The following is a 26403-nucleotide window of genomic DNA, read 5'->3' on the forward strand; positions in this document are numbered from 1 at the left end:
TAAGTGGCCATTGATAAATGGGTAAAGAAAATGTGTGTATATATATATATACAATGGAATACAGTTCAGCATAAAAATGACAGATATCCTACCATTTGTGACAGCATTATGCCAGATGAAATCCATCAGGCAAAAACAAATCCCTAATGATCTCACTTATATGTGGACTCTAAAGAAAACTCTGGGGATGCCTGGGTGGCTCTGTTGGTTAAGCGTCCAACTCTTGATTTTGGCTCAGGTCACGACTCGGGGTCCTGAGATCAAGCCCTGTGTCTGGCTCTGTGCTGAGCGTGGAACTTGTTTGAGAGTTTCTTCCTACCCCCACCACCAAATAAATGTCTGAATTTATAGATACAGAGAACAAAATGGTGGTTACGAGACTACAGGGGGTAGGGTTGGGCAAAATGGATGAAGGTGGTCAAAAGGTATAAATTTCCAGTTTTAAAATAGTGCTGAGGATTTAATGGGCAGTATGGTGATTATAGTTAATAATGCCATGCTGTATATTTGAAAGTTGGTGAGAGAGAAGATCTTAAAAGTTCTCAGTCACAAAGGAAGACAATTTGTTAACTGTGCGGTAGCATAGTAGATAATAATTTTTTACTGTATGACCCATGAGATCATGATCTGAGCTGAAACAAAAAGTCAGATGCTCAACTGACTGAGCCACCCAGGTGTCCTTTTGGGTTTTTATGGAGGCTTCATTATATAGTCATATTGATTAAGTCATTGGCCATTGGCTGTTTAAACCTTCAGCCCCCCCCTTTCTCTTCTCTGGAGGTTGGGGAGTGAGGTAGGACTGAAATCTTTCTTTCCCTAAAAAAACCCAAAAAACAAAGACTTAGTTTATTTAATTGTTAAAATAATTTAGAAATGGTAAAAAGTAAATGATTGAGACCAAAGATAATTGAACAGTGAACCAAATTGGTAGGAGCTAAAAAAGGTTTTGATTTTGATTTTGAACTTAAGCCAGCAGAAATACTGGTCAGAACCTTTATTTTTCCTTTCCATATATTATATTAACAAGCATTTTGTTTCTGGGATGACATATGGGCTGCATTTTAGAGTTGAGTCATGAAAATTGTTTCCTGAACAGTGAGTGCATCTTTTCCCATCAATAGCCAATGCCTGAAAACTGGATTGATTTTAGACTTTTTGTTCATTTCTCACTGTGTCTCTAAATTTGATTAGTTTTTATGTCTTACAATTACTCTCTGTTCTCATTTTGTCACAAGGACTTATTTCCTGCCATTTCAATGACTTTATAGTTGAGCTTCCTACTTTCTATTCCATTTTTTTTATCTTCCGCAATGCTCTAAGTATCTTTCTAAGAAGTAGTTGATCTGATGGTATTTCCTCATTCAGTAATTCCCAAAGTCATATTTACACAAGTGCTATTCAGTAACAGTTTGTCTGGTCCATGCAAAACAAGAAAAATAAGGAAAAGATTTTGTGCAAATGAAGTTTATTCACTTTGTCTGTTTTATTCTGTTAAATCCATCATGTTTTGGGAGCATATAAAATGCCCTTTATTTTTATTTTTTAAAGATTTTATTTATTTATTTGACAGAGAGAGACACAGCGGGAGAGGGAACACAAGCAGGGGGAGTGGGAGAGGGAGAAGCAGGCTTCCCACGGAGCAGGGAGCCCGATGTGGGGCTCGATCCCAGGACCCTGGGATCGTGACCTGAGCTGAAGGCAGACGCTTAAGGACTGAGCCACCCAGGCGCCCCTAAAATGCCCCTTTTAAAAACGGGGGGTGGGATTAGATGGTATTTGCTAATTTTCATTTACTTGTCAAAAGCGGCAATTCTTTCTAAATTTTACATTGAAACATTTTTATTTTAGTTTCTGAAATTCAGAGGTCTTAGAATCACTGGCTTATAGCACATGGTCCCTAATACCCTAATTATGGCACATAAGATGGTTTGGTTTTGAAATATCTAATGAATTTTATCTCTAATGCTACTCCAGTTGATTGATTGAGGCTCTGTGGAGGACTTGGTGCGGAAGGCTTGTGCGACCAAGTTTGTACTAAGCTGAAGCCACATTCACTGGGCAAAATATTCTCTGTTCAAGGGATGAATGAAATCCTGATCTGGCCCACTCCTCCTTATTCAGCTTTGCATCTTGACTGCTTTTCTTTGTGTGCAAGGTTTATTCTGTAGAGTTACCATGAACTAATATAGTTCCCTGAAAGCTTGCAGTATGCTTCTTGTAATTGAAGCATTAAAGAAAAAGATACTTTGAACAATTATGGTTGAAATATTATGTTCTTATTATTTAAACCTACATTTTTAAGGGAACAAACTAATCCTTATCCTTTTTATGCCTTATATTGACTAAATTGCTTAACCAATTAAAGAATTAGGGGGAAGTAAAATAGTTTGTACGTTCTGAGTGATTTTTATGTTATGGATTGTTTGTGTATACTTAACGTATTAAAGGAGAAAACCTTGAGTTAAGAGTTTTAATATGTACTGTGTTTAATATGTACTCATTTATCTGTTTCTTGCTTCACTGATGAAAAACTTTCAAATCAGAATTTTAAAAAATACCATTTATTAGTGATATATGACTGTATTTCTGAGAATGGGCATTAGATGCAGGATGATTTTTTTATTATTTGAAAAACCTTTTTTGGGGGGAAGCCTGGGTGGCTCAGACGGTTAAGCATCTGCCTTAGGCTCAGGTCGTGATCCCAGGGTCCTAGAATTGAGTCCCACATTGGGCTCCTTGCTCAGCGGGGAGTCTGCTTCTCCCTCTGCTTGCCGTGCCCCCAGTTTGCTCAGTCTCTTTCTCTCTCTCTCTCCCTCTCTGACAAATAAATAGAATCTTAAAAAAAAAAACTGTTTTTATAGTAGTTTTCATAATAAGTTTATATATTAGTGTTTTTCTTGGTCCTTTAGGGATAGGAAACCAGTTCCTCAGGAGTTTGAAATATTAAACCAAGAAAACAAATGATTTTAAGATTTTTGTTCTTCACTTTTTTCTAACCAAGTGATTATATACAGTTACATGGAAGATTTAATCTAAATCTGATTGATTACCCAGCAAAGTACAATTACAGTATAAAGTAAAGAGACACGTGGGTAGAAAGGAACAAAGACTATGAAAAACCTTCATGGTAGAACAATTTGTGCTTACGAGGAATGAATGAAATTGGGGATTAAATTTCATAGACTGAATGCAAGCAGCATTCTGTTGTTCCATCAGAACACTTTTTTTTTTTTTTTAAACTTACAGTCTCCATCAGCATCAGCATCTGCATCACCATTTCAGTCTCCATGGTATAGTGAATCTGAGATAACTCAGGGAGCACGATCAAGATCACAAAACCAGCAACGGGATCATGATTCAAAAAGACCTAAACTTTCCTGCACAAACTGTACATCTACCTCAGTCGGGAGAAATACTGGACATGGTTTAAATGCAGTATCAGGTAAGAGTTAAATCTGTGTAAGAGTCACTATCTATGCATTTTGGACTAAAGCCCTTTTTCCAAGACCTAGTGGTATTAAGCAAGTAGAATGCATGTAAGATAGTGGGTCAAATGTAGTGGAGTTTCTCAAATCTTACCTTAAGTTAGTGCTACAACTGAAATAAACTCTTAGTTTTGGATTTTTATTCTAAATTTGATACAAATATCCGACACAAACAGGATTAGCATATTTTGATTAATTAGAATAGCTGATACGCATGGTAATCAAATTGGTAAAAGTGACATGTATTTTGCCGGTTATTATATAAGAAGTCAGTTTTGTAATTGTTACACTAGAAAGGCAAATTTACTGATACGTATTAGTATTTCCTATCCTAAGCATATCTTTTGTAAATGTTGTGGTCTATGCTTATTTTTCAAAAACAGAAATTCTTTAAACAAAAATAGTTGGTGTTTTTGTAGGAGTTCTATATAAGGAATCTGAATGTGGGGATTTTAGCCGTCTAACTAGCTATATGGCATTGGACAAGTCACTTAACCATTCTGGGATTTAGGTGACTTATCCATAAAGCTCCATACATGGTATTTTGTACTCACAGACACACATTTGTTGCACAAATTGAAAAGCTCTTTCTTTTTCTTGAGAGGGCAAGAGGTTCCCTCCTCACACTTACACTCCTCTTCAAATGAAACATCAGGGAATGCCTGAAATAGTTTTAAGATGAGACAGAATTTGTGATGACACAGTTGGAAGATAAAATTCTTGAAATGCTTATGTATTATCAGTTGAAGTAGTGTAAGCGATTCCTTTCTATTTTGATAGACAGGACCTCCTTGGGAAAGACAGTGCCCATCTGAAGAATATTAAGAGTAGTGTGATGGGTAAGAGCAGACTGTGCTTAACACTGTAGAGAAACACCAGATATTTTTGGTCTCTTCTACTCTGTGAAGGCATAGCATTAAATACCCTGGGCCATTTCCCTTAATGAGGAGGAATCAATAAGGCTATTGGGACTAGGAAAGGAAGAACCAAAATTTTCAAGGTAAATAGGGGCAAGGTTGTGAGACTTACCTTTAATGTATTTTGTTAGGTATGATTTCATTTAAAAAGATTACGATTGCAACAATACTTTAATTCTTAGAATAAGAGTGAACCAAGTGCGATGTCAATGATAATATTTCTGATAAAATATTGTCAGTATCTGTAGTAAAACATTTTCCATTTTGAGATGGCTTGATTTTGATTTTGGCTGTTCTCTCCAACATCACTTTCATTGACTTTTCAGGAAATTCTGCATCTAATGCCCATTCTCAGAAATACAGTCATATATCACTAATAAATGGTATTTTTTAAAATTCTGATTTGCATTTTTGTTCTGTAGTTATTTTACATTATGTTTACACTGTATGGTCAGATGTTCTAGAAAGTGACTGAGACATTGGCATCATAGATGGGTGGTAGGTTTTAGTGTTAGAGAAGAATGTGTTTCTGAGTAGGAAATAATTTTATAAGTGATGAGTTCATTAAGAATAATTTTATATTTTGCTGAATTTTGCTTCTGATTGCAACTGTGTAACCTTGAAGATTCCTATAATAAATCACAATAACCTCCCTGTGTAATACTGAAGATTGGTCATCAGAAACCTCGAAAGCTTTCTCTGAATTAAAATGTCTTCAATTATTTTAAGATTCTTCATGGAGACATAATCAAGTTCCCAGATCTTCATCAATGGTACTTGGATCATTTGGAACTGACTTAATGAGAGAGAGAAGAGATTTAGAGAGAAGAGCAGATTCTTCCATTAGTAATCTTATGGATTATAGTCACCGAAGTGGTGATTTCACAACTTCATCATGTAAGTATAAGTTGTATTGTTATGTGTAACTTATCTAATAATGTTTTATTTCTTTCTTTCTCTATATCATTAAAATCACAGTACAAATGAATACATGAAGTGCATCTTGTGAAGATTTCAAAATAGCTTAATATGTATTCTAGTACCTTATTATGTTTTTAAAAATAAAAAGTTTGAAATAGATGTACATTAATATCTAGGTTCCATCTGCCTGTAATTTTCTTACGCTTTTCCTTTTAAGAATGCTTATGTTCTAAATTATACTACATAATTTTTGTATACCCCAATATCATTTGCCTTATACATTACCCTTGAACAATGCAGGGGTGAGGGAACCGACACCTATCTCCCCCCATCCTCCAGTACTGGCACTTGAAACATCTATGTATAACTTTTGAATCCCCCAAAACTTTAGTACTCAAACCGTACTGCTGACTGGAAGCCTTACCAAAAACATAAACAGTTGACACATACTTTTTATGTTATATGTATTATGTAATGTAGTCTTGCAATAAAGTAAGCTATAAAAAAGAAAATGTTATTAAAATCATAAGAGACAATACATATATAATACCTACTGTATTTACTGAAAAAAATTCTGACCTAACTAAAGCTTGAAATCAACATGTTGGCATAATTTAGAATTACTTTTGTTTAACGTGAATGTACCTTTATTTTCATTCAGTTGCAATAAAGATCCACACTGTTTCTGTCAGTGTACATTAAGCTTAAGGTTTTCAAAATTAAATACTATGAAACAGAAATACTGAAAAACAGAAAGTGCTTTTTGAAATTGGCAGATCTAGCAGGCAAAAGTGGAGTTTGATTTACATAGAAGAAAATACATTTGTTCTTAAAGGTGTAGGTTATTTTAAATGAGCTTATTGGGGCAAGCCTTTGCTTAAGACAGTGAAAACATCTTTTTATTTGCTTGGCTTCAGATGGAGGAGCTGTAGTATATAGTATCAATACCATCTATGCTTGGAGGTCTGCAAGTATAGGATAGAAAAGATTTAACCACTAAGAGTTTATCCCTTCACGAGGTTCCCTGCGTTAGTGCAGTAGCAATCTTACTCTTAAGTAGGTGTATGGATGAGTATTCCTTATAAAGGAAGGCAAAAATATTTCTCATCCCATTTCAAGATTTGAACCACCAGTAGTATACTTTTCAAAATTGCAGCTACCAGGGCGCTATTCTGACCCAGCACCGAGCAAGTAGAGGTATGTCTGATGAGTAACCAGAGATAACATCCACTGCTCTTAATTTGAAAGAAAAAAGATTGGAGAAAGTTTTAGCTGGTAACAAGGTTTGTCATAAAATTATAAGGATGATAATATTTGTGTGAAATAAGTTTTATGCTTATTACAGAGTAAGAAGAATCTCCAAAACACTGTCTCCCGAGGATTATTTTGTCTTTATTTGTTGTGAGAGTCATTTACAGTGAATTATTTGGCCCATTTAAAATCCTTGTCCATTTGGATATTATCATATCAATTTCTGATTAACAAATTCAGACTGTTATACCTTCAACAAGTTAGTAGATTTAGATGTTTATTTCATAAGCTGTGACACATTTCTTTCTTTTCAGTTTACAATGTACTGGATTTTATCAAAGGTATAGAAAGAGAAATATATTTATTTTTTTTCCCTATAATAAGAGGTAAGCTGTATATTTATAATATAGCAGTATTTGGTTTGAATCCAGTATTTCAGTTTACAGTAATTAGTTAATAAATGCAAATTTAATAATACTCAAATTTTATTTCACGTAATTGGTATCTTTCTTTTCTTTCAAAAATAGATGTTCAAGACAGAGTTCCTTCTTCATATTCACAGGGAGCAAGACCAAAAGATAACTCAGTGAGCACTTTACAGTTGAATACATCATCCACAAACCACCAGATGCCTTCTGAACATCAGACCATACCATGTTCTAGGGACTCTAGTAGAAATTCTCTAAGATCAAATTCTTCTCCAAGAGAATTGGAATCTCCCCAAAGCAGTACACAACCTGGATTTTCTTATATTTCAAATAGAGATGAAACCTCAAGCAGTTCAGATAGGGTTGGTTCATCTCAAAGATCATTTCAAGAATCTTCTGACAACGAAGGTAGACGTTCGACCAGGAGATTGCTGTCGCGTATAGCTTCTAGTATGTCATCTACCTTTTTTTCACGAAGATCTAGCCAGGATTCCTTGAATACAAGATCATTGAGTTCTGAAAATTCTTACGTGTCTCCAAGAATCTTGACAGCTTCACAGTCTCGTAGCAATGCAGCATCAACCTCTGATGTTCCCGATAATAGGGCATCTGAAACTTCTCAGGGATTTCGATTTCTTAGGCGAAGATGGGGTTTGTCCTCTCTTAGCCAAAATCATAGCTCTGAGCCAGATTCAGAAAATTTTAACCAAGAACCTGAAGGTAGAAATACAGGACCATGGTTATCTTCCTCACTTAGAAATAGATGCACACCTTTGTTTTCTAGAAGGAGACGAGAGGGACGAGATGAATCTTCAAGGATACCTACCTCTGATATACCACCTAGATCTCATCATATTTTTAGAAGAGAATCAAATGAAGTGGTTCACCTTGAAGCACAGAGTGACCCCCTTGGGGCTACTGCCAACAGATCACAAGCATCTGCAGCTTCGAGTAATGCTGCTACAGGTGGCTCCACATCAGATTCAGCCCACAGTGGAAGAAATACAGGAATAACAGGGGTCCTTCCTGGTTCCTTATTTCGATTTGCAGTCCCCCCAGCACTTGGAAATAATTTGACCGACAATGTCATGATTACTGTAGATATTATTCCTTCAGGTTGGAGTTCATCTGATGGAAAAAGTGATAAAACTAAAAGTGCACCTTCAAGAGACCCAGAAAGACTGCAGAAAATAAAAGAGAGGTAAATTTGAATACCTGTCTTAAGTTCGTAAAGCGAAGAGCAGATCAGAGGAAGAAGTCCTTTTCTATAAATGGTTTCGCATAACATTGGTATCTGAGATTTCTTTTCCTTAAAATTTATATCCACTAAAATGTTAGATTCTCAAAGGAAATGGATGAGAATTAATAAGGTAGGCACTGGGAGTATAGATTGCATCAAGAAATAATCTAAGATTATTTTTAACCAGCTTTTGATACAGATGCACAAAAAGACAAAAATCGTAATCTCTTACCTGTTCCTTGGTAGACCATTGCTAAATGGGATTGGTAAAGGGGCTCCAGTGGTTATGGGTTATCAAAACAATCTGTCTTAGCGTTTAATAAGATTTATTTACCATTTATTTGTATTTCTTATCTCAGACTCTTTTTTGGAATGAGGTAAAATCATTTACACAAATTATTTTGTTTTTGAAGTCCAGGTATATACCTAATATTCTTTGTATATTGTGAATATTTGATAGAAATACTAGTTTAAATTCAGGACTTAGAATCTTTTTATGTAAATGTATCTTTGTAGAGTTGAAGATTGCTTAAAAATCTCTGGTAAGAGGGAAAAGATGAAAAATCAGAGATTTTAGTCCCAACTTGATTATTTTGTCATGTTAGTGTACTTAGTTTTTCCGATTATTAAGATAATTTTTATAAAAAATAATTTTCCCGATAAAACAGGTTAGGATAGTACATGTAAAATATACTTGTAGGAAGAAAAGACTTAGGTAAAGTGAAGGCTGTGGGGTGTTTTGTGTTTTTGTTTTTTTCTTGTTCGTAAAGCCCTATTGTAATGGAATTGTTGGGAAGCATAGTTGTTACTGTCGTTTTAGTTTTTTTTTTTTTTTTAAGAAGAAGAAATACTTTCAAATCTACCTCTGGGGACAGGGAACTGAGATGTTGGATGTTAGGCCACAACATTCCCTTTTTTCCTTATGTAGGACAAATTGTACCATGGGACTATTTTCCTACACTTAAAGTTTGTTGTTTTTCCTTGGAGAAAGATTCACTGCCCTGGTAGTGTTAGCTTTAATGTCATTATCGCAACTCCCTCTGATTACAAGCTGTCTGCTGAGGAATTTAGTAACTATTATATTTCTTGTGTTCAAAGTTAGGTTGAGTGCAGTGGTATAAATAGAGCAAAGCATTAGTTTAGTAATTTCCAGAGAGAAACAAATTAAGCCAGCACCACCCTGTCTGGTTAGATAGTTTATAAAGCAGCATTTGTTGGTTATTTTGTCATAGAGACTGTATGTGTATTCCTTTATTATGTATTTTGCTCATACATGAAGATTTTAAGACATTCTGCAGGTAAATTAATAAGAATCTAAGAAATTGAACCCCCCAAATAAAAAATAATTGAAACTATAAGCCAAAGAAGGTTAAATCTGAAGGTAAACATAAATATTTATGCTTGACGTTATATCTCTGGTTCAGCCAGAGCATGATAGTCACTTAGTCGTTGTGCATCTAATCCTCTTTCCACACATCTTTTGCTAAATTCATTAGGAACCTGTATAATCCACTTGTATTTCAGTAGCAGTTTAAGCATTCAGTTGTTTTAATTTACTGAGTACCTCTTTCATGCCAGCAATAGACTAAGGTAATAGTGATTTTAACAAAAAAATTATATATATATATATGTATATATACACACATACACACACACCTATCATTTTGCATTTAAATTAAGCAGTACATGTTGGCCTATTAAATAGAGAACATAGATTAATGGAAAGGCTTCACACTTAAAAGCCTGCCCTGTAAAAATCAGGATGACTGAATAACATTGCAACAGGTGGGGGAAATGGAGAATTTAAAAACCTATTGTTTTTTACTGTGATTTAATATAAAAAGTCTTATCAGTTTAAATATATGTGGTTCTGATAGCATGTAAATGAAAAAAACACAGGTCATTATTTAATTTATTGAAGTTGTCCTAACAGTTTTTTTAGGAGGTGGAGGAGAAAAGTGGTAAGTATATACGTATATTCCTTTATACTATTGGAATTTGAAGTAGTCTGTGATACTGTAAAAATTAAAATCTCTTAGGGATGTTTGTAAAGTGATCGTGAAAAATAAGGAACTTGAAGTGTGATATCAAAGGCAAAATTACTTAAAGCATTTAAAAATAATAGGAGATACCCTGTTTCATTTACCTTTAAAATATTGTAATTTTCATTCTTATTGAACTGGTTTTTTTATGGTGGTCGCTGTTTTTTAAGGTTTTTTGCTTTTTTCTACTCAGAACATGAGTAGAAATAACAAAAACATTGTTTGAGATTAGGTATGATTGGAAATGACCAACCAGGATGAGTTATCATAGCTGTTTACAAAACTTTCCTTCTTTTCTAGCCTCCTTTTAGAGGACTCTGAAGAAGAAGAAGGTGACTTATGTAGAATTTGTCAGATGGCAGCTGCATCATCATCTAACTTGCTGATAGAGCCATGCAAGTGCACGGGAAGTTTGCAGTATGTCCACCAAGAATGTATGAAAAAGTGGTTACAGGCCAAAATTAACTCTGGTGAGATTTACCTTTTTATGTATTTTATTTTCACAGTTTTTCCAAGAGATGTACATATAAATGCATTTTAGTTAGCAAATCTGATTATAATTTATTGTGAAAGTTATACACATCAAAAGTATGTTATTTTTTGAAGCAAAAGTACTAAAGAGCATTCATTAGTCTTTGTAAATTTAATTTCTCCTAGTGTTTCTTATATTTCTTTTTTTTTTTTTTTTTAAGATTTTATTTATTTATTTGACACAGATACAGCGAGAGAGGGAACACAAGCAGGGGGAGTGGGAGAGGGAGAAGCAGGCTTCCCGCTGAGCAGGAAGCCCGATGTGGGGCTCGATCCCAGGACACTGGGATCATGACCTGAGCCGAAGGCAGACAGACGCATAACGACTGAGCCACCCAGGCACCCCTCTTATGTTTCATTAACCCAACAAACTACTTTTTCATAGATGTTGATAACTATAATTGGTTATCACGGTTGATCCTTATATGTTATGTAAGATCCTTTTGAATTGAATTGAAGAAATAATACTATTTACCAGCTGTGTGTCCTTGAGAAATACTTGTTTCTAATGCTGTTGTGCAGTAATAATAAGGTTACTATAGGGATTCATTGTTTATTGAGTACCCGTTAGGCAGCCAGGCACAGTTCTAAATGTGGGATCTAGAATGGTGGACAAGACAGACAAGGCACTTGCTTTGGTGGTGGTATTGGGTGTTAAAGGAATGCCTTGTTGAGGTGAGGACATTTAAACTGAACAAAGAGGAGCTAGCTATTCCAAAATGAGGACAAAAGCATTCCAACTGAGCAAACTCCTAGTGTGAAAACTTTAAGGTGGTAACATGACAGGTGTGTTTGAGGAACTGAAGGAAATGCAGTGTGGCAGGAGTATAATGAGTGGTAAGGAGACAGGTGATACAGTTGAGATAAGAGAGATTAGCCGAGGTTATCTCATTTAAGACTTAAAACGAATGTCTGAAGTTTAGATTTTTGTCTTAAGTGTGATGGGAAGCCACTGAAAGGCAGGGGAGTAAAATGATTTTATTTTGGTTGCTCTTTGGAGAATGGATTTTAGGGGGATAGGAGTAGAGGCAGGGAGTCCGTCCAGGAATCTATCTTATAAGAGATGGTGATGGTAGTGGTAGAAATGGATAGATTCTGGTATGTTTGGGAGGTAGATTCTGTATGACTTGCTAATGGATTGGATGTAGTGAAGGAGAAAGAACAATTTGAGAAGTTTATATTTTTGCCTTGAGCAACTAAGTAAATGGTGGGGCCATTTACTGAACTAAAAAGTAGGAATGGAATAAGTGTGGGGCAGGAAATAATTCTGTTTTAGACATAAACAGCTTATTAGAGAACCATCTAAAAGTGTCATCTAGGCAGTTAGTAGACAAACCTGGTGTTTCAGGAGATCATTAGTTCTGAAAGTTAAATTTTGGGGAATTAGAGCACATAAGTAATAATTTTAAGCTATGGGATTAAGTAAGATCCCAAGAGCAAGAACCAGGTATCAAAGGAATGCCAGGACAGAGCCCTGGGGCACCCAAGCATTTAATAGGAGCAGAGGAGATTTGAGGAGTAGCCTCAGTCTGGTAGGAAGAAAACTAAGAAAATGTAGTATTGTACAAGCCAAAAGAAGAAGGTGTTCTGAAGAGGGTATGATCAATCCTGTCAGGTATCACAAAGAGATATGAACAAAGAAATGGCAGTTGGTAGCATGAATGTCCTTGGTGGCTTCGGTTTTTGTGGAGTGGTGGAATCATGAGCATGATTAATGGGATTGAGAGAAAAGGTAAGACAGGAAGCAGCCACATAGACCCCTCTTCCAATAAGCTTTATTGTTAAGGAGACTGGTGATAAGGGGGAGGAATTGGGGAGTAAAATGGGGTCATAAGACGTGTTTTTTGTTTTAGTTTGAAGTGGGAGATTTTAGGGCATCTTTTATTTTAATAAAAGATACAATGGAAAGAAAAAAGTTTTAGCCTTTAATAGGAAAAAAAATTATATCTAGAAGGCTGGTGTAGATATGGATATGGTCAGTTTGTTGCTTTGATGAGAGGATGCTTGCTTGAATTCCTGTGTAATTACAGTTACTTCTGTTTTCTTAAAAGAAAGAGGTAAGGTCTTTAGCTGATTAGGGGACAGGTTAAGAGATTTGGTATGTAGGGAAAATAATACTTGAAGACATTTTTAGGGTTTTCTGGAGGTACCAGTGTCCATAAAAATCTGTGGCTCTGAATATGATTAAAAAGTGAGATGTACATTTTTTTAGAAGCAGTTTTCAGATGTTTGGATATAGACATGGATTTGAGTTTGCTGGGGTTGGGATCTTTGCTAGGCAAATATGATGAAGAGAGTTAAGGATATTCGTAAGGACATAGCTGTGGTGGCCATGGAAATTAAAATCAAGAGGGGGAGTGTAAGGACATCAGGAAGTGGATAGTGAGAAAGTGGTAGGGTTAGTGTCTATGAGTCTCATTGGCATTGAAGAGAATTGCCAGAGTAGGTAACCTTGAAATGATGAGAAATTGTGGGTACAGTGGAGAAAATGCCTAAAATACAGATTTAGGGGTAGTGCAGAAAACTATGATGACAAAGCCAAGGGTATGACTGTAGGGAATGGCTGGGCTGGGGAAGGGTAATACTTAGAAGCATGGATGTTGAGGAAATGTGTATGGATATTGAAGTAGCCAAGAAGTTGATAAAGATGGAAATCCAGGTGCTAAAGTTATTAATGAAAGAGGATGGACTTAGAGTTTCAAAATAGCAATAGGTATAGGGGTTATTTATTTCTACTTCTTGGTCCTGAGGTACAAGGGGTTGTTGTGGGAAAAAAAAGTATGTATCAGTCTAGAGGGGCACTGCGATTTAGGCATGAAGTTGAAGAGATTAATCAAAAAAAGAGACTGATTATGAGAAATTTAGACCATGAGTACCAGAGGACATAGTGAAAATGACTAGTAGGGTGAGAAGGGTGGGAAATTGGATCAGATTAGTAAATGGACACACTTGTATGAGATTGACGGTCTGATACAATGGTGACATAGGAAAATCATTTTTGAGGTATGATGGCATTAATACTAATTTTAATAATCTTTTGGAAGAGTTGGGTAACCTGTTCAAGCTGGAGATTATGAGACTCCTGGGAAAATTTTGTTTTTGTATAAATAGGTAGCCAAGGCCTCCTTGGGGTCAGGGGCTTATGTTTTGCTTTAAGGTAGTCTGATCCCAAAGCTGTGGGACAGACCCATCTCACCTGTAGCAGCCTTTTCTTAGCTATATGGTGTTATGACAGCCTCTTGTCTTTATTAAGTCAGTGCCCTGGGGCATTATTAAGATGAAATGAGTGTTCAGCATGGAAGCATTTATTTGTTCTTGGCCCAGGAATGTTAGCCATTACCAAAATGAAAAACAACATGATTCACTTTCTGATAATATTTGCAGTTACATTGTTAGTGTTGTGTAGGCAGAAAAACAGATAATACAGTGTGTTAAGAACATAGGCATTTTGGAATTAGATAAGACAAGATTGGGATAATGGCTCTAACACTTAACTGGAAGATCTCGAATAAGTTTTTTTAACATTGGTTCTCAACCCTGGCTGCTGGTCACAATTATCCATTAGAGTTTTTAAAAATATATATACCTAGATCTAGTTTCGGACATTCTTAAGTAGTTCTGGGATTGGGCCTCAGTTCCATTATGAGTCAAACTGAGTAATATTTACCACACAGGGTTGGTGTGAAGGTCAGATGAGATGATGTTTATAAATAGTTTCTCACAGTACTGAGCATGTGGTAAATACTCAATTTGATGGGTTTTATCAGGGTATAATAAGTACTTTCTAAGATTTGGTCAAATGAATGTAAAGATCTCAAGATCTGAACATTCCTGATAAATTTCCACAAGCCTTTCTCATACTTACATAAAGACCCATATGGTAGAAGATTCATTCTGGTAGAGATTGATTTAAACATTTATTAAGCAGCTGCCATGTATGGACTGTTAAATTCTGCAGGTGTGCAGAGATGAATAAAAGCAAGTCTATAGACGTACGAGTTTAGACAAATGCAGTCAGGGCCTACTGAATGACGTGGGGTATACATAGAAAGAGCCCTGGACTAAACAATGTAGGCATAAATGGACTTTTCCCTGCTGTATATGACCTTTTTGAATGTTGTTCTATAAGTCACTTAATTCCTACAAGAGGAAAAATGAATCCCTAAGATGTATAAGAATTTGTACTAAATGGTCTATATCCAGGGTTCATATTTTATAATCATACTTTTCCTGCTTCTGAATCAGAGGATAGTTTTAGGAAATGTCTGCTAAATATCTTTCACATTCTTTATATTCTCCTTCAGGTCGTAATATGGACTTACCCTGAATTTAGTTCAGTGGAAATACTGATTTTTTTTTTTAATTAAAATATTCCAGATGGCATTTTAATTTCAAAATCTTTAAGTACGTTAGACTCCTAAAACAGCAACAACAACAACTAGGTTTTATTTGTTCCTTGAAATACTGTGACTATCTTACGTAGTTTGACTAGAGGACATTTTGAGACAACATACTGCCTCACAATAGCACTCACTTTCTGTTCAGGTATTTTCAAAAGAAAATGCATATAAATTACTATGGCTGTCTTGGACTTTACACCAAATTTTACTGTTTTAAGAGTTTTAAGAGCTCCTTGAAGACAACAGGGGTTACTACTTTTTCCCTTCTAAATTTTGGCACATAACAAAGTCAACAAATGGTAGCTGAATTGAATCTAAACCTCTACACAGCTAATCACATGACTTCTCAAACTTTTAGGACATCTTTTTCAGTTTAAAGCTCTAAAAATAAAAACAGTGGATGGGGGGTGGGGAAATGGCTATATGTTTAATTAGACAGACTATTATCTATTAGAGCCAGAAGCTTAGGAGTAACCCATAACTGAATGCATATGGGATAGAAGGAGCTTTTATTTTTCCTTTTAATTGTGATAAAATATATATAATGTAAAATTTTCCTTTTGACCATTATTAAGTGTACAAATCAGTGGCGTTGAGTACATTCAGAATGTTGTGTGACCATTACCACTATCCACTTGCAAAATTTTATCATCACCCCAAACAAAAACTATATCCATTAAGCAGCAACTCCCACTCCCCCCTCTCCCCGGTCCCTGGTAACTTACTCACTTTCTCTCTGAATTTGCTGTTCTACATAATTCACATAAATAGAATCATATTATAATATTTGTCCTTTTTGTATCTGCTTTATTTTACTTAGTAAGTTTTCAAGGTTCATCCGTGTTGTAGCATGTGTCAGAACTTCATTCCTTTTATGGCTGAAAGGAGCTGTTTTTATCTAGACAGAGGTGGATTCCTTTTTTCCCCTCCTCCCTTATAAGGAAGACACATTTCTTAGAGCACAAAAGGTCTATATTGTCATATCAGAGATACTGGCCTGGGTATAGGTAACTCATTGTTTGGGATACTGTATTATTTAAAATTGTTTTCATGGCATCTTGCCTAGGTACTTGAAGAGGAAGTAGGAAGTACAGATGACATTCCATTGTCAGCTTCCCACTGTCAGGGTTGGGGATGTATGTGCATTTCTGGGAGGCAGAAAACAACAGATACCTAAATAATGGGCGTGGGCCTAAATTCCATAGATTAGGACCTGACAAGCACATTAGTGTTACCAGTGCAATCTTACTTCCTTTCTCCCTTTTGATTTTCTGTAGTCTAAGCTTAAAACTTTACAAGGAGGCGCACCCAGGTTGCTCAGTCGATTAAGCGGCTGCCTTTGGCTCCGGTCATGATATCCAGGTCCTGGGATCAAGCCCCACATTGGGCTCCCTGCTTATCGGGGAGTCTGCTTTTCCCTCTGCCTCTTCCCCACCCCCCACTCTGCTCAGGCTCTCTCTCTCAAATAAATAAAATATTTAAAAAAAAATAACTTTACAAGGAAAAATGTTTTGTGGAGACATAGCAGAACTAAGCTTTACTTTTAATTTTACCAGGTTCTTCATTAGAGGCTGTAACCACCTGTGAACTCTGTAAAGAGAAGTTGCAGCTTAACCTGGAGGATTTTGATATTCATGAACTACATAGAGCTCATGCAAATGAACAAGTTAGTATATTTTGCCTAATTTGGTAAGTGTCTATTCTATGCTTAAAGGACAACTCTTGAAGAAAAGATTAAATCATGGTCAGAAAACCTGCATTGAAATAATAATAGTAATGTTTTTAATATAATTAATTCTCTGTTATTACATTAGGTATTATATGATTTTATAATTTTGTATTATTTTTCCCCTAACTTTTTAAAGCGAAAGGCAAATAACCAAGTCACAGATTTTAAGTTTAAGGTAAAATTCAATGCTTTCTAAATAAACCTGAAAATAATAAAAGCTTAGGAAATTAGTCCCAGAGTAGTAGTAATGCCAACCTTCTCTCCCCATAGCTGTCTAGTTGTGAATGCCTCTGAGTACTGGAAAATAATTGAAACACCAGTCCCCAGATCTGCATCCTAGTTCTGTATTTTTTATGTTAGGAATAATTTTTTTACCGACCTACCTGATGCCCCCTGTTCTTCCTCCTGTCTGGTTCCCTCTACCCTCCCTATTTCCCCCCATTCCCACTTCATTCTTTATGTTGAACAAGTTACCTTTTATGAAATCATTTATTCCAAGTTCACATTGTTTCTCTTTCCTTCAGTATTGTATCACTACAGTCGTGCTGTTACTTATATAATGAATAATGTCGGGATTTCTCTGATCATATTAAGATTTTATTTCAAATATTTTCCTCTCATTTCTCAGATTTTTTGGTATGTATTGATCACTGCTCCCTACCCCCAACCCCCATTGATTTGATCACTCATTTTTCTTGAAGCTTAGAGCTCAGTATTTTTCCCTTTATAAAGGAAAATTCAGGGGAGGCGGGGAGATGTTGAAAGAGATTACAAAGGTCGACTCTAGAGCCATACTGTCCATGTGTGCTTAGCATATTTGTGATAAAAAGAGATATGATGGTGAGAGAATGCATGAATGCTTGAAAAACACTTTTTAAATGAGGGAGTAATGGACATCTCCTCCTCCCCCCCCCCGCCCTTTTTAAATTGAAGTGAAGTTTATATAACAACCATTTCAAGGTAAACAGTTTATTGGTACTAGTACATTTGCAGTGCTGGGCAGCCATCACCTCCATCTAGTTCCAGAACATTTTCATTTCTAAAAGAAAATCCTATACCCATTAAGCAGTTGCTCCCTCCCCCTTCGCCCATCCCCTGGCAACCACCAGTCTGTGTTCTGTCTCTGTGGATTATTCTGGATATTTCATATAAATGGAAACATGCAATATATGATCTTTTGTGGACATTCTTCACTTTTTAAATGTGGGAATATGGATACCCTTTGAAAATCTGGTTAAGACCAGAAACACTCCTTACAAAATATATATAGACACAAAATCTGTACATAATTTTACAGATTCTCAGATCTCTTGAAGCTAATTGCTTACATCCAGGTTAAGAGTCACTGATCTAATGAATGAAACATGAGGCAGTTGCTGTAGTACAGATGCTACTCTAATGTTAATTATTGTTTTATTCTTTAATGAAGAATACTCCAAAAGGTACTCCAAAGGGAATATCACTTTCAGTAAGGAATTGTCTTAAATTCTTAAGACATTGGTATTTTAAAGAATGGGGTTGGGGGAAGTATGGAAGGGTGCAATAATGCAAAGAATTTTGTGGTTTTTCTTCTTGGTTTTTTTGTTTGTTTTTGTCTTCTCAAAATTAGAGTAGGTTTCAAAGGATGGTTTTCTCCTGCCATTCTTTCTTAAGTGCTCCATCATGTCTCTTGAAGGTGGTTTTTGGCTTTTCAGTATAGCTAGGAATGTTTTTATTGTTCTTCAAGGATGTAAATGACAGCCTTGATTAAGCTTCCTGGCTTTAACATCTTTGTTCTTTGTGAATCATGGATTCTAGTGGCCTGACAACTACCTTCATTTAAATACAGTTTATTTTTTCATTATCCAGTGCCTTCATCTTTTTCAAGGTGATAACCATTAGACTCTTTTTTAAATTTTCTAGATACATGATTTCCTTTTAAGTTAAAAATAAGCAGTTAATGAAATATTTAGAGAAACTTTTAATCAGTTTGAAATTTGTTGAGTATTCTGAAGAATCTGTAATCAGTAACTCGCTCTAGTTCGTACTAAGAACATACAATTCTTAACTTCAGATAAGTTATTAACAAAAATGATGCAGGGCGCCTGGGTGGCTCAGTCGTTAAGCGTCTGCCTTCGGCTCAGGTCATGATCCCAAGGTTCTGGGATCGAGTCCCACATCGGGCTCCCTGCTCAGCGGGAAGCCTGCTTCTCCCTCTCCCACTCCCCCTGCTTGTGTTCCTGTTCTCGCTGTCTCTCTCTGTCATATAAATAAATAAAATCTTTAAAAAAAAAAAAAAGATGCAATCTACAGATAGTTTACTGTGTAACAATTACAGAACAATTTAGATTTTTAATAACACTATATTCATGTTTTGTATTCTTAGCTTTGAAACAATAGAACAGCTTTGAACCAAAGAACTATTTTGCCCACTGCAAATTTCTATGGGAATGATATCTGGAAGTTACTTTACTACCTTTTTTTTTAAGTTTATTTTTCTATCTGCTGTTGCCTTTAAATTAGTTAAATTACATAAGAAACACTTGACCTCTCGGAGTAGGATTTTAGTTACATAATATATTGATATAGCTGTAGATGAAATGCTAATTTTTAAGTAAACAGTTATAGCCATTTGTGTAAAGAAATCTATTTTGAGGTTTATAGGGAACCAGAGCATTCATTCTACCATCAAATGAATTTTTTCCCACTTTTATATAAATAATTACATAAGGGAAGACTACATGAGAATAAAGAAGTTATTCATGGACCTATTTGAACACATTATAAAGCATTAGTAAAATTTTAGGAAACTACGAAGGATGGCTTTTTATTTCTTTTTTAATAGATGGCACTGTATCTCTTCCTGGGAACTGATTATAAATACATTTCCTCTAGTTTATCAGTATACCATGAGTATCAATCTCATTCTACTAATTTTTCATTCTCTATATTTTTCTTTTTCTCTTGTTTGCTTCCCTGTTGAAGGCTGAGTATGAGTTTATCAGCTCTGGTCTCTACCTAGTTGTGTTATTGCACTTGTGCGAACAAAGCTTTTCTGATATGATGGGAAATACAAATGAACCAAGCACACGTGTCCGAGTAAGTAATATTGGAGTTGGGGTGATGGGAGGGTGCGATGCTGCAAGTGTTTGCTTTGGAAAGCACATTGTTTTATATGTTCACATTCTATTTTCTTTGGGGAGCTCTTATATTAAAGTGTATCTTAAAAATAAAGATATTGTAGATTTAATAGAAATTGCTGTCTTCCTTACTTCTGTATCAAACAGCTTAATTTTGTCATAAAGCTATTTTTAGAGAAGTAATTTTCTAGCTCTTGAAGGTAATTGGAATATATTTCAGTGAGAAACAGGGATGGAATTGAAAACACCTAGGGGAAATGCTCTTTTTAATTGGGGAGGGAAAATCCAATTCATTATTACAACTTTGAAACCTGACATTGAAATTGAACTCCAAAATCCGAAAGAGTATGGGAAATTAACTTCAATTTCATTTGTTACTGTCCCATAAAAGATTACCAGTGTGCTAATTTTTAAGCATTCATATTACAAACTACTGAAGATATGGACCATTGTGTGTTTACTCTGTTCACTCTTACCTTAATGTAACACTTGAGCTAGCTGTCTTTTAGGTGCTCATAAGTAATCTTACCTCAGTGTACTATAGGGAATTTATACTCTGCTGCCTTGCCCATTTTGTGTGGCAGGGGCTAGGGTCTACATCTTATTACTCTAGCATTGTGAACAAACACTTCATATCTTGTAATGTGTTCACAAAGATATACTTCAAACTATTTTTTAAAACGTTCACTCTGATGATAAAAATAGAGCCAAGTTTCTGGTGGGATGTAATGTTTCTGTTTATTTTGAAAATTATCAAATAACCAATACATATACTGCTTCTTAATTGGTTAAAAAAGCATTTTTCTGTAATCATGTGAACATTATTCCTGTGAGCCTTTTGGACATTATCATTGAGAGAAAAAAGAATGAGCAACCAAGAGCATTCAGAACTTGAGCAAAGATCTCTTGACTTCTAAGGACTTAAGAAATCATAGAACCTAAGTTTAGTAAATGCCATAAAATTATTTCTTAAAAGGTGACTTATCTTTTCAAAATGAATAAACCTTATATAATGCATATAATAAGATCTGTTGGATTCATGCCTTTGTAAAAAGATACAGACAAATTATATTAAAGTGGAAGTCTTTACTGAATTAAAATACTTCTGGAGCTATCAAATTTAGGCAGGAAAATATTGATTATTGTTCCTATTCTGTTGTTTTGTTTTGTTTTTAATTGACCACTAAAAGTGAATTCATTTGTGTCCAAATTGTAACGGTTTTAACTTTTTTTCTCCATAATTTTTGAGGTGTTGTATTTATGCAAGAAGACAGAATGCCATTGGATAAAATTATTTTATTGTATCTGTTTTCAGTTTCTACATGATTCATGATTTCTGCATGACCATTTATATAATGATTATATACCAATTAAAAGATAATATCCTAAGCTTGTAATTTTTGATGTGGGGGTAAAAAGACCCCTATTTAAAGGCTTAAAATGGTGTTTGACTTTTTTAAGTAGAAATGAATCTCCTATACTGATTCTCTTTTTAGATCCATTTGCAACATTTAAACTACTATATTTCTTTCTGCATTGTTTCTAGTTTATTAACCTTGCAAGAACTCTTCAGGCACATATGGAAGATCTCGAAAGTAGGTGGAATTTCCCCTTCCCAGACTTGTTAAATTTACTTTTGCAAATTAAACCCACAGAGCAAAACCTACCTGTATATTCTTTCTGCCAAATTAGAGCTTCATTTATAGGCCTAATAATAACAAAATAATTGATTTGGGAAGATGGGTTGGGCAACTGACAGGTTTTTTAAAGCATGTTTTTTTTTTTAATTCTATTAATTTTAAGGTACAAAAGGATGTATTTTAAGTATTTTATTTTAAATAAAATTTTACTTTTGAACACCTTAATTTTAAAACTTTTAATCAAAAAGAAAACGTTTACTGGTCAAACCACACTTCTAAATCTGTTAGATTTGTGTGTGTGTGTCTATGAAATTTGACTTGTTATTCAACTTTGTTAGATCGTTAAAGGTTTTCCCTGGGTTTGTTTACAGTTCTAGGAAAATAGGGGTGAAAGATTCCTAATTCTGAGTCTATAACAGAAGCCATAGTTTTTTTTTTGCTCCTTGTTCAGGTCCTCATGGACCTTTAATAGGCAGCCAGCTCCGCCAGCAGCTCCAATCTCTTAAGATCACGTTCCAGCATTAGGACTTCTGCCTGGGCTCCTATGTGAAGGCACTTAATGCCCAAATCTTTACAGGCATCTGCACAGCTTAACCTCAAAGTCCTACAACCTCCAGGGTGCTTCGTATCAGGTGGGCACAGACATTGGTGGCTCTGAAACAGTTCCTGGGAATCCAAGATTACCCTACCTATTGTACTTTTTCACCCAAAGCAACTGGCTCCCCAAGATCAGATTCCATTACACTCTTTGAAGTGTTTTAAAATATGTATTCTCCACTTGATTATCTTCTATACATCTTCAAAACACTTGGAGTATTATCTGTAGTGTGAATAACATTTTTACCTTTAGGGAAAGCTCAGCGTCCTTTGAAGTAAAGTTTGAGAAGGACTTGGTCTTCATGGGAACCTTTTAATGCCTTGAATATTCTAAGACATGGATTTTTGTCATTAAGTCTGTACTGTTTTTAAGTTTTGAGAGGATTAGAGGTACAACCAGATAATGCATTTTCACATTTCATTATGTGTGAATGGTATATAAAGGAGCAAGTAGTATATAAAATGGGAATTCATTTGGTATATTTTTTCTTTTATAGCTTCTTAGTTCGGATCCCTTGTGTAGTCTAACACAGAGATCTCTTTTTTGGTCAATTATAATTTATACTTTGCCAGATGTGATGATAGTAATTTGTTTCACTGTATATTTTCCCCAGATTGCTTGTTTTGTTTTTTAAACTAACATTCTCATTTAGAATTTAGTTTCCTAAACATAGCAGTGTCTACTCCCAACATATGAGAAAGATGGAGGTAAAATATACCCAAACTCAGCTGTGAGTGAAAGATGTGAGTGCTGCAAGCTTACTCCTAAGTACCAGAGTACTTAGATTCTTACCTGATTAGTACTTAGAATATTACCCTGAATTTTCTTCTCCGGTGGAGTTAATCAAATAGAAAACATGAGAAGTTCCCTGAAAAGCTGTTTTATTTTTTAGTTTGATATTTCTCCATGATACAGCATAAAACTTAACCATAGGATTTACTCATTCATGAGCTAAGTATATGCTTGATACCATTTATTAAAAATGGACTTAAGATTTCTGCAAGATAAATAGACTGAAATGTGGAAACTTAGTTTCATCCATACACGTAGCATAATTTTTTTGTTGATTCCATTTGTTGGGTGCTCTTAAATATTGGGTCCAGTATTAATACAAGAAGAGTATACATTTAGCCTTTCTGCCCTTGATAATAGGGGAAATGCTGGTTGGGTGTTTATTTTAGTGAACTTCCATTTTCCTCAACACCTAGAACAGTTTATAGAATACATAGTTTTTTACTTATGTCTTTCCTATAGACATTCTAGGATGTGTATTTTAAACTTCTGAGCTACTTTAATAATAAATTGATGTCAGAAATATGCAAAAATGATGTTTCTGACAATGTGGAAGCATAAGAGTAATCTCAACAAAAGATTTTTATTGAGTCCAATTATTTTAACTTAGGCTGTGTCTATATAAAGCTTTTTTGACTAAATAGAGCTTTTCTTGGCATTGTATAGACATAGCTTTTGATGTAAATTGCAAGAACACCCATAATCTCTTCTGTGTACATTTTTTTTCATTCTCATCGGATGCATCAAACATGCAGCAGTAATAAACCAGATTCTACTCAGGTGTGTGAGAGCACTTGCCTCAAGTTCATCTTCTCTCTGGTGTCTGTATCATTAGCTGCTGTCAACACAGATTGATCTCCGCTTCCTAGAGGACGTTTCTTGAAGCACATTTTTAAGCATTTTCATATTTATAAAAACTAACCTAACAGGAAGATGTTGGGGGTGGGAGCATTGTGGATCGCATCACCCACAGTCAAACCACCCTAACCCTGTCATAACTTAGCATTTTGACCAAACAGTATACTAAATTGGGATTTTTATTTTACTTGTACAAGTCATTGCTATTCTGGCTTCATGTTTACACTTCCATTCTCATCCCCCTTAAAATCATTCTTGATCATCCTGTTTTCTTTCCACAGCTTCAGAGGATGATTCCGAAGAAGATGGAGACCATAACAGAACATTTGATATTGCCTAACTTCATATAAGACAAATGGATGATCTGTGAACAAGTGTTTATTAAAACTGGCAATTAAGTATGAATTAATTCTGTGGGGGAATGCCTATTGAATACATTGACTATATGTGTGTGTGTGTGTGTATATATACACACACAACAAGTATATATATTCATTCTCAAGTATTGCTGAATTAAAATTCTGCTGGACCTTTTAACATGGCCAGTGAATCTGTTTATAAACTGGTAATCAAAAAGTATTTTTCTTTTAGGTGAGTGGGAAAGTGTTACCCTTGTTTTAGATATCTAAGCAATGCTGATGACTCTTTTTTGTGTTCTGATTACTGCAGTCATATCTACGAAAAAAGGTTCATGTTTTAGTCTCTTGCTAGTGAAAAAAGTGGGACAAAATATGCTTTTGAAATAAAAATGGCAAATGGCACCTAATTATTTTTCCTTTCAAAATGCCTTACGTTGCAGTCTCATTTTCATAATTATTTGCTTCCAGTGTTTCTAAAAAATCAACTGGGGAGTAAGTTATGAAAGCATATATATTAGGTTTCCAAATTTAATATGAATTATAAATTCACTTAGCAATAAAATCTAATTTTTAAAAAATATATAAGTATAAAATGTATAAATGATGGATAAAGTTTTGTATTAATTTGCAAAATGCAGATTATATTTGATAGGCCATAGTATGTAGATATTCCTTTTAGGAATATTACAGCTGTAAAATATATCAGAATTGCCCGTCAAATGCTATTTGGGAAAAAAATTATTGCAATCTCAAGTTAACAGAATATTTTTAATCCCACATTTAAAGTTTAAAACACTGGTTTTCAATGTGTTTTTTAGTGTTGTCACTGCTTTATAGATAAATATGATATAAATAACCTGTTTGGATCCTGGTCGTTTTTAACTGTTCCTTGGTAATTCTGAGCATTTATTTAGTGACTTAATATTTTTCACGACTTTTGGAGAACAGATGAACATTACCTATTCACCATGAATAGATCTACACTGTGGTCATGAGTTGTGTATACTTTCATAACACTGTATATTTCCTCTGTCAACAGCCTTAGCATACACTTTTAAACACCTTCAGGTGGTTTCAGATTAAATAAAGTCTTATGTTACAGCAACGAACTACATTTTCAGAACCTAAGTAGAAACCATGTAATTTCTCAAATGTGAATCAACAGTTTGCCCACACGTAGTTTGTTGGTCTTAATGTAAAAACTTTGGCTGGAAATAAAGTGCATACTGATTGATTTACTTTATAGTTTGAAATGTTTCCTTTTAAATTGGTGCTCAGAGTAGACTTCAAACATTAGAGCCAAGAACTTTATTAAATAAAATCCTGTTTCATATAAAAATATATAACTTTCTAAAACATTTGCTCAACTCACAGGTTACCTTTGCATTCATTGCCTTAAAGAAAAAATACAAAATTTAAGGATGCCAGTTTCAGTATCTATTGTCCAGGTCTTTAGGGATGCTTTGAGTTTGAAACATTGACACTTTTAATAGAACTCAGCATGCAAATTAAGTATCTTCTGCTTAACCCACAAAACTTTTTATTTAAATAGTAGAAAACATTCCATTGGCGTGCAGTTTATAGTGTTGTTATATGAAATGCTTAATGACAGATACACAGTGGCTTGAGCTTTATAGTATTCTCATAGTGCCTTAGTACCACTTACTGTTTCATATTTCAGTATTGTATAAGCTTCCAATACCCTGTAAGTATGAATTAGAGGGAATAAGGAAAGTCTTTTCACTGGTTGTTACTTTTAAACCCTAAACAAATAGAGACCATATGTAGAATGCAAATTCCTAGGAAAATGAAGTTGTAATACTGTTCTCTCTAGATACTTGCCAAACCTAAGAATTTATATTGTCCTTATTAGCTAGAACCAAGATGTTCAAAAAAGAAATTTATACATTTTGAATGTAAACAAGAACTTTATGTTATTCTTAATGTTAAAAATAAATACAGATTTGACCGATCCAGTTAGCTGTTGACCACCAAATAGATACAAGGGCTGGTTACAGATGTTCTGATACATGAAGAAAATTAAGATTTACTACTTCACTACCAGGGACCTCTAAGAACTTACTTGAAAGATG

The 26403-nt window shown here is 34.8% G+C and overlaps 1 protein-coding gene across 9 annotated transcripts in view; it reads left to right on the forward strand.

Annotated features, from left to right (window-relative positions):
• MARCHF7 (membrane associated ring-CH-type finger 7) overlaps window positions 1-25548 on the forward strand; it is a 52062-nt gene extending 26514 nt beyond the window's left edge. For 2 of the 9 annotated variants that reach the window (XR_006789615.3, XR_010410163.1), the window contains 9 exons: window positions 3247-3442; window positions 5132-5299; window positions 7102-8203; window positions 10585-10754; window positions 16772-16881; window positions 19909-20022; window positions 21610-21658; window positions 22155-22335; window positions 24233-25548. Coding sequence is in view for 3 of the 9 variants with exons in the window: in XM_045868784.3 (XP_045724740.1) it covers window positions 3247-3442; window positions 5132-5299; window positions 7102-8203; window positions 10585-10754; window positions 16772-16881; window positions 19909-20022; window positions 21610-21658; window positions 24233-24291 (1968 nt within the window). In the remaining 6 variants the exon portion in view is untranslated. Of the gene's footprint in view, window positions 1-3246; window positions 3443-5131; window positions 5300-7101; window positions 8204-10584; window positions 10755-16771; window positions 16905-19908; window positions 20023-21609; window positions 21659-22154; window positions 22336-24232 lie in introns of all 9 variants that reach the window. The other 7 variants (XR_006789616.3, XR_010410160.1, XM_045868784.3 and 4 more) reach the window with 7 other exon arrangements.
• Window positions 25549-26403: the final 855 nt, after the last annotated feature.

Source organism: Mirounga angustirostris, unplaced genomic scaffold, assembly GCF_029215605.1.
Source record: "Mirounga angustirostris isolate CCGP_5_RB_7025 unplaced genomic scaffold, mMirAng1.0.hap1 SCAF_3, whole genome shotgun sequence".
NCBI lineage: Eukaryota > Metazoa > Chordata > Mammalia > Carnivora > Phocidae > Mirounga > Mirounga angustirostris.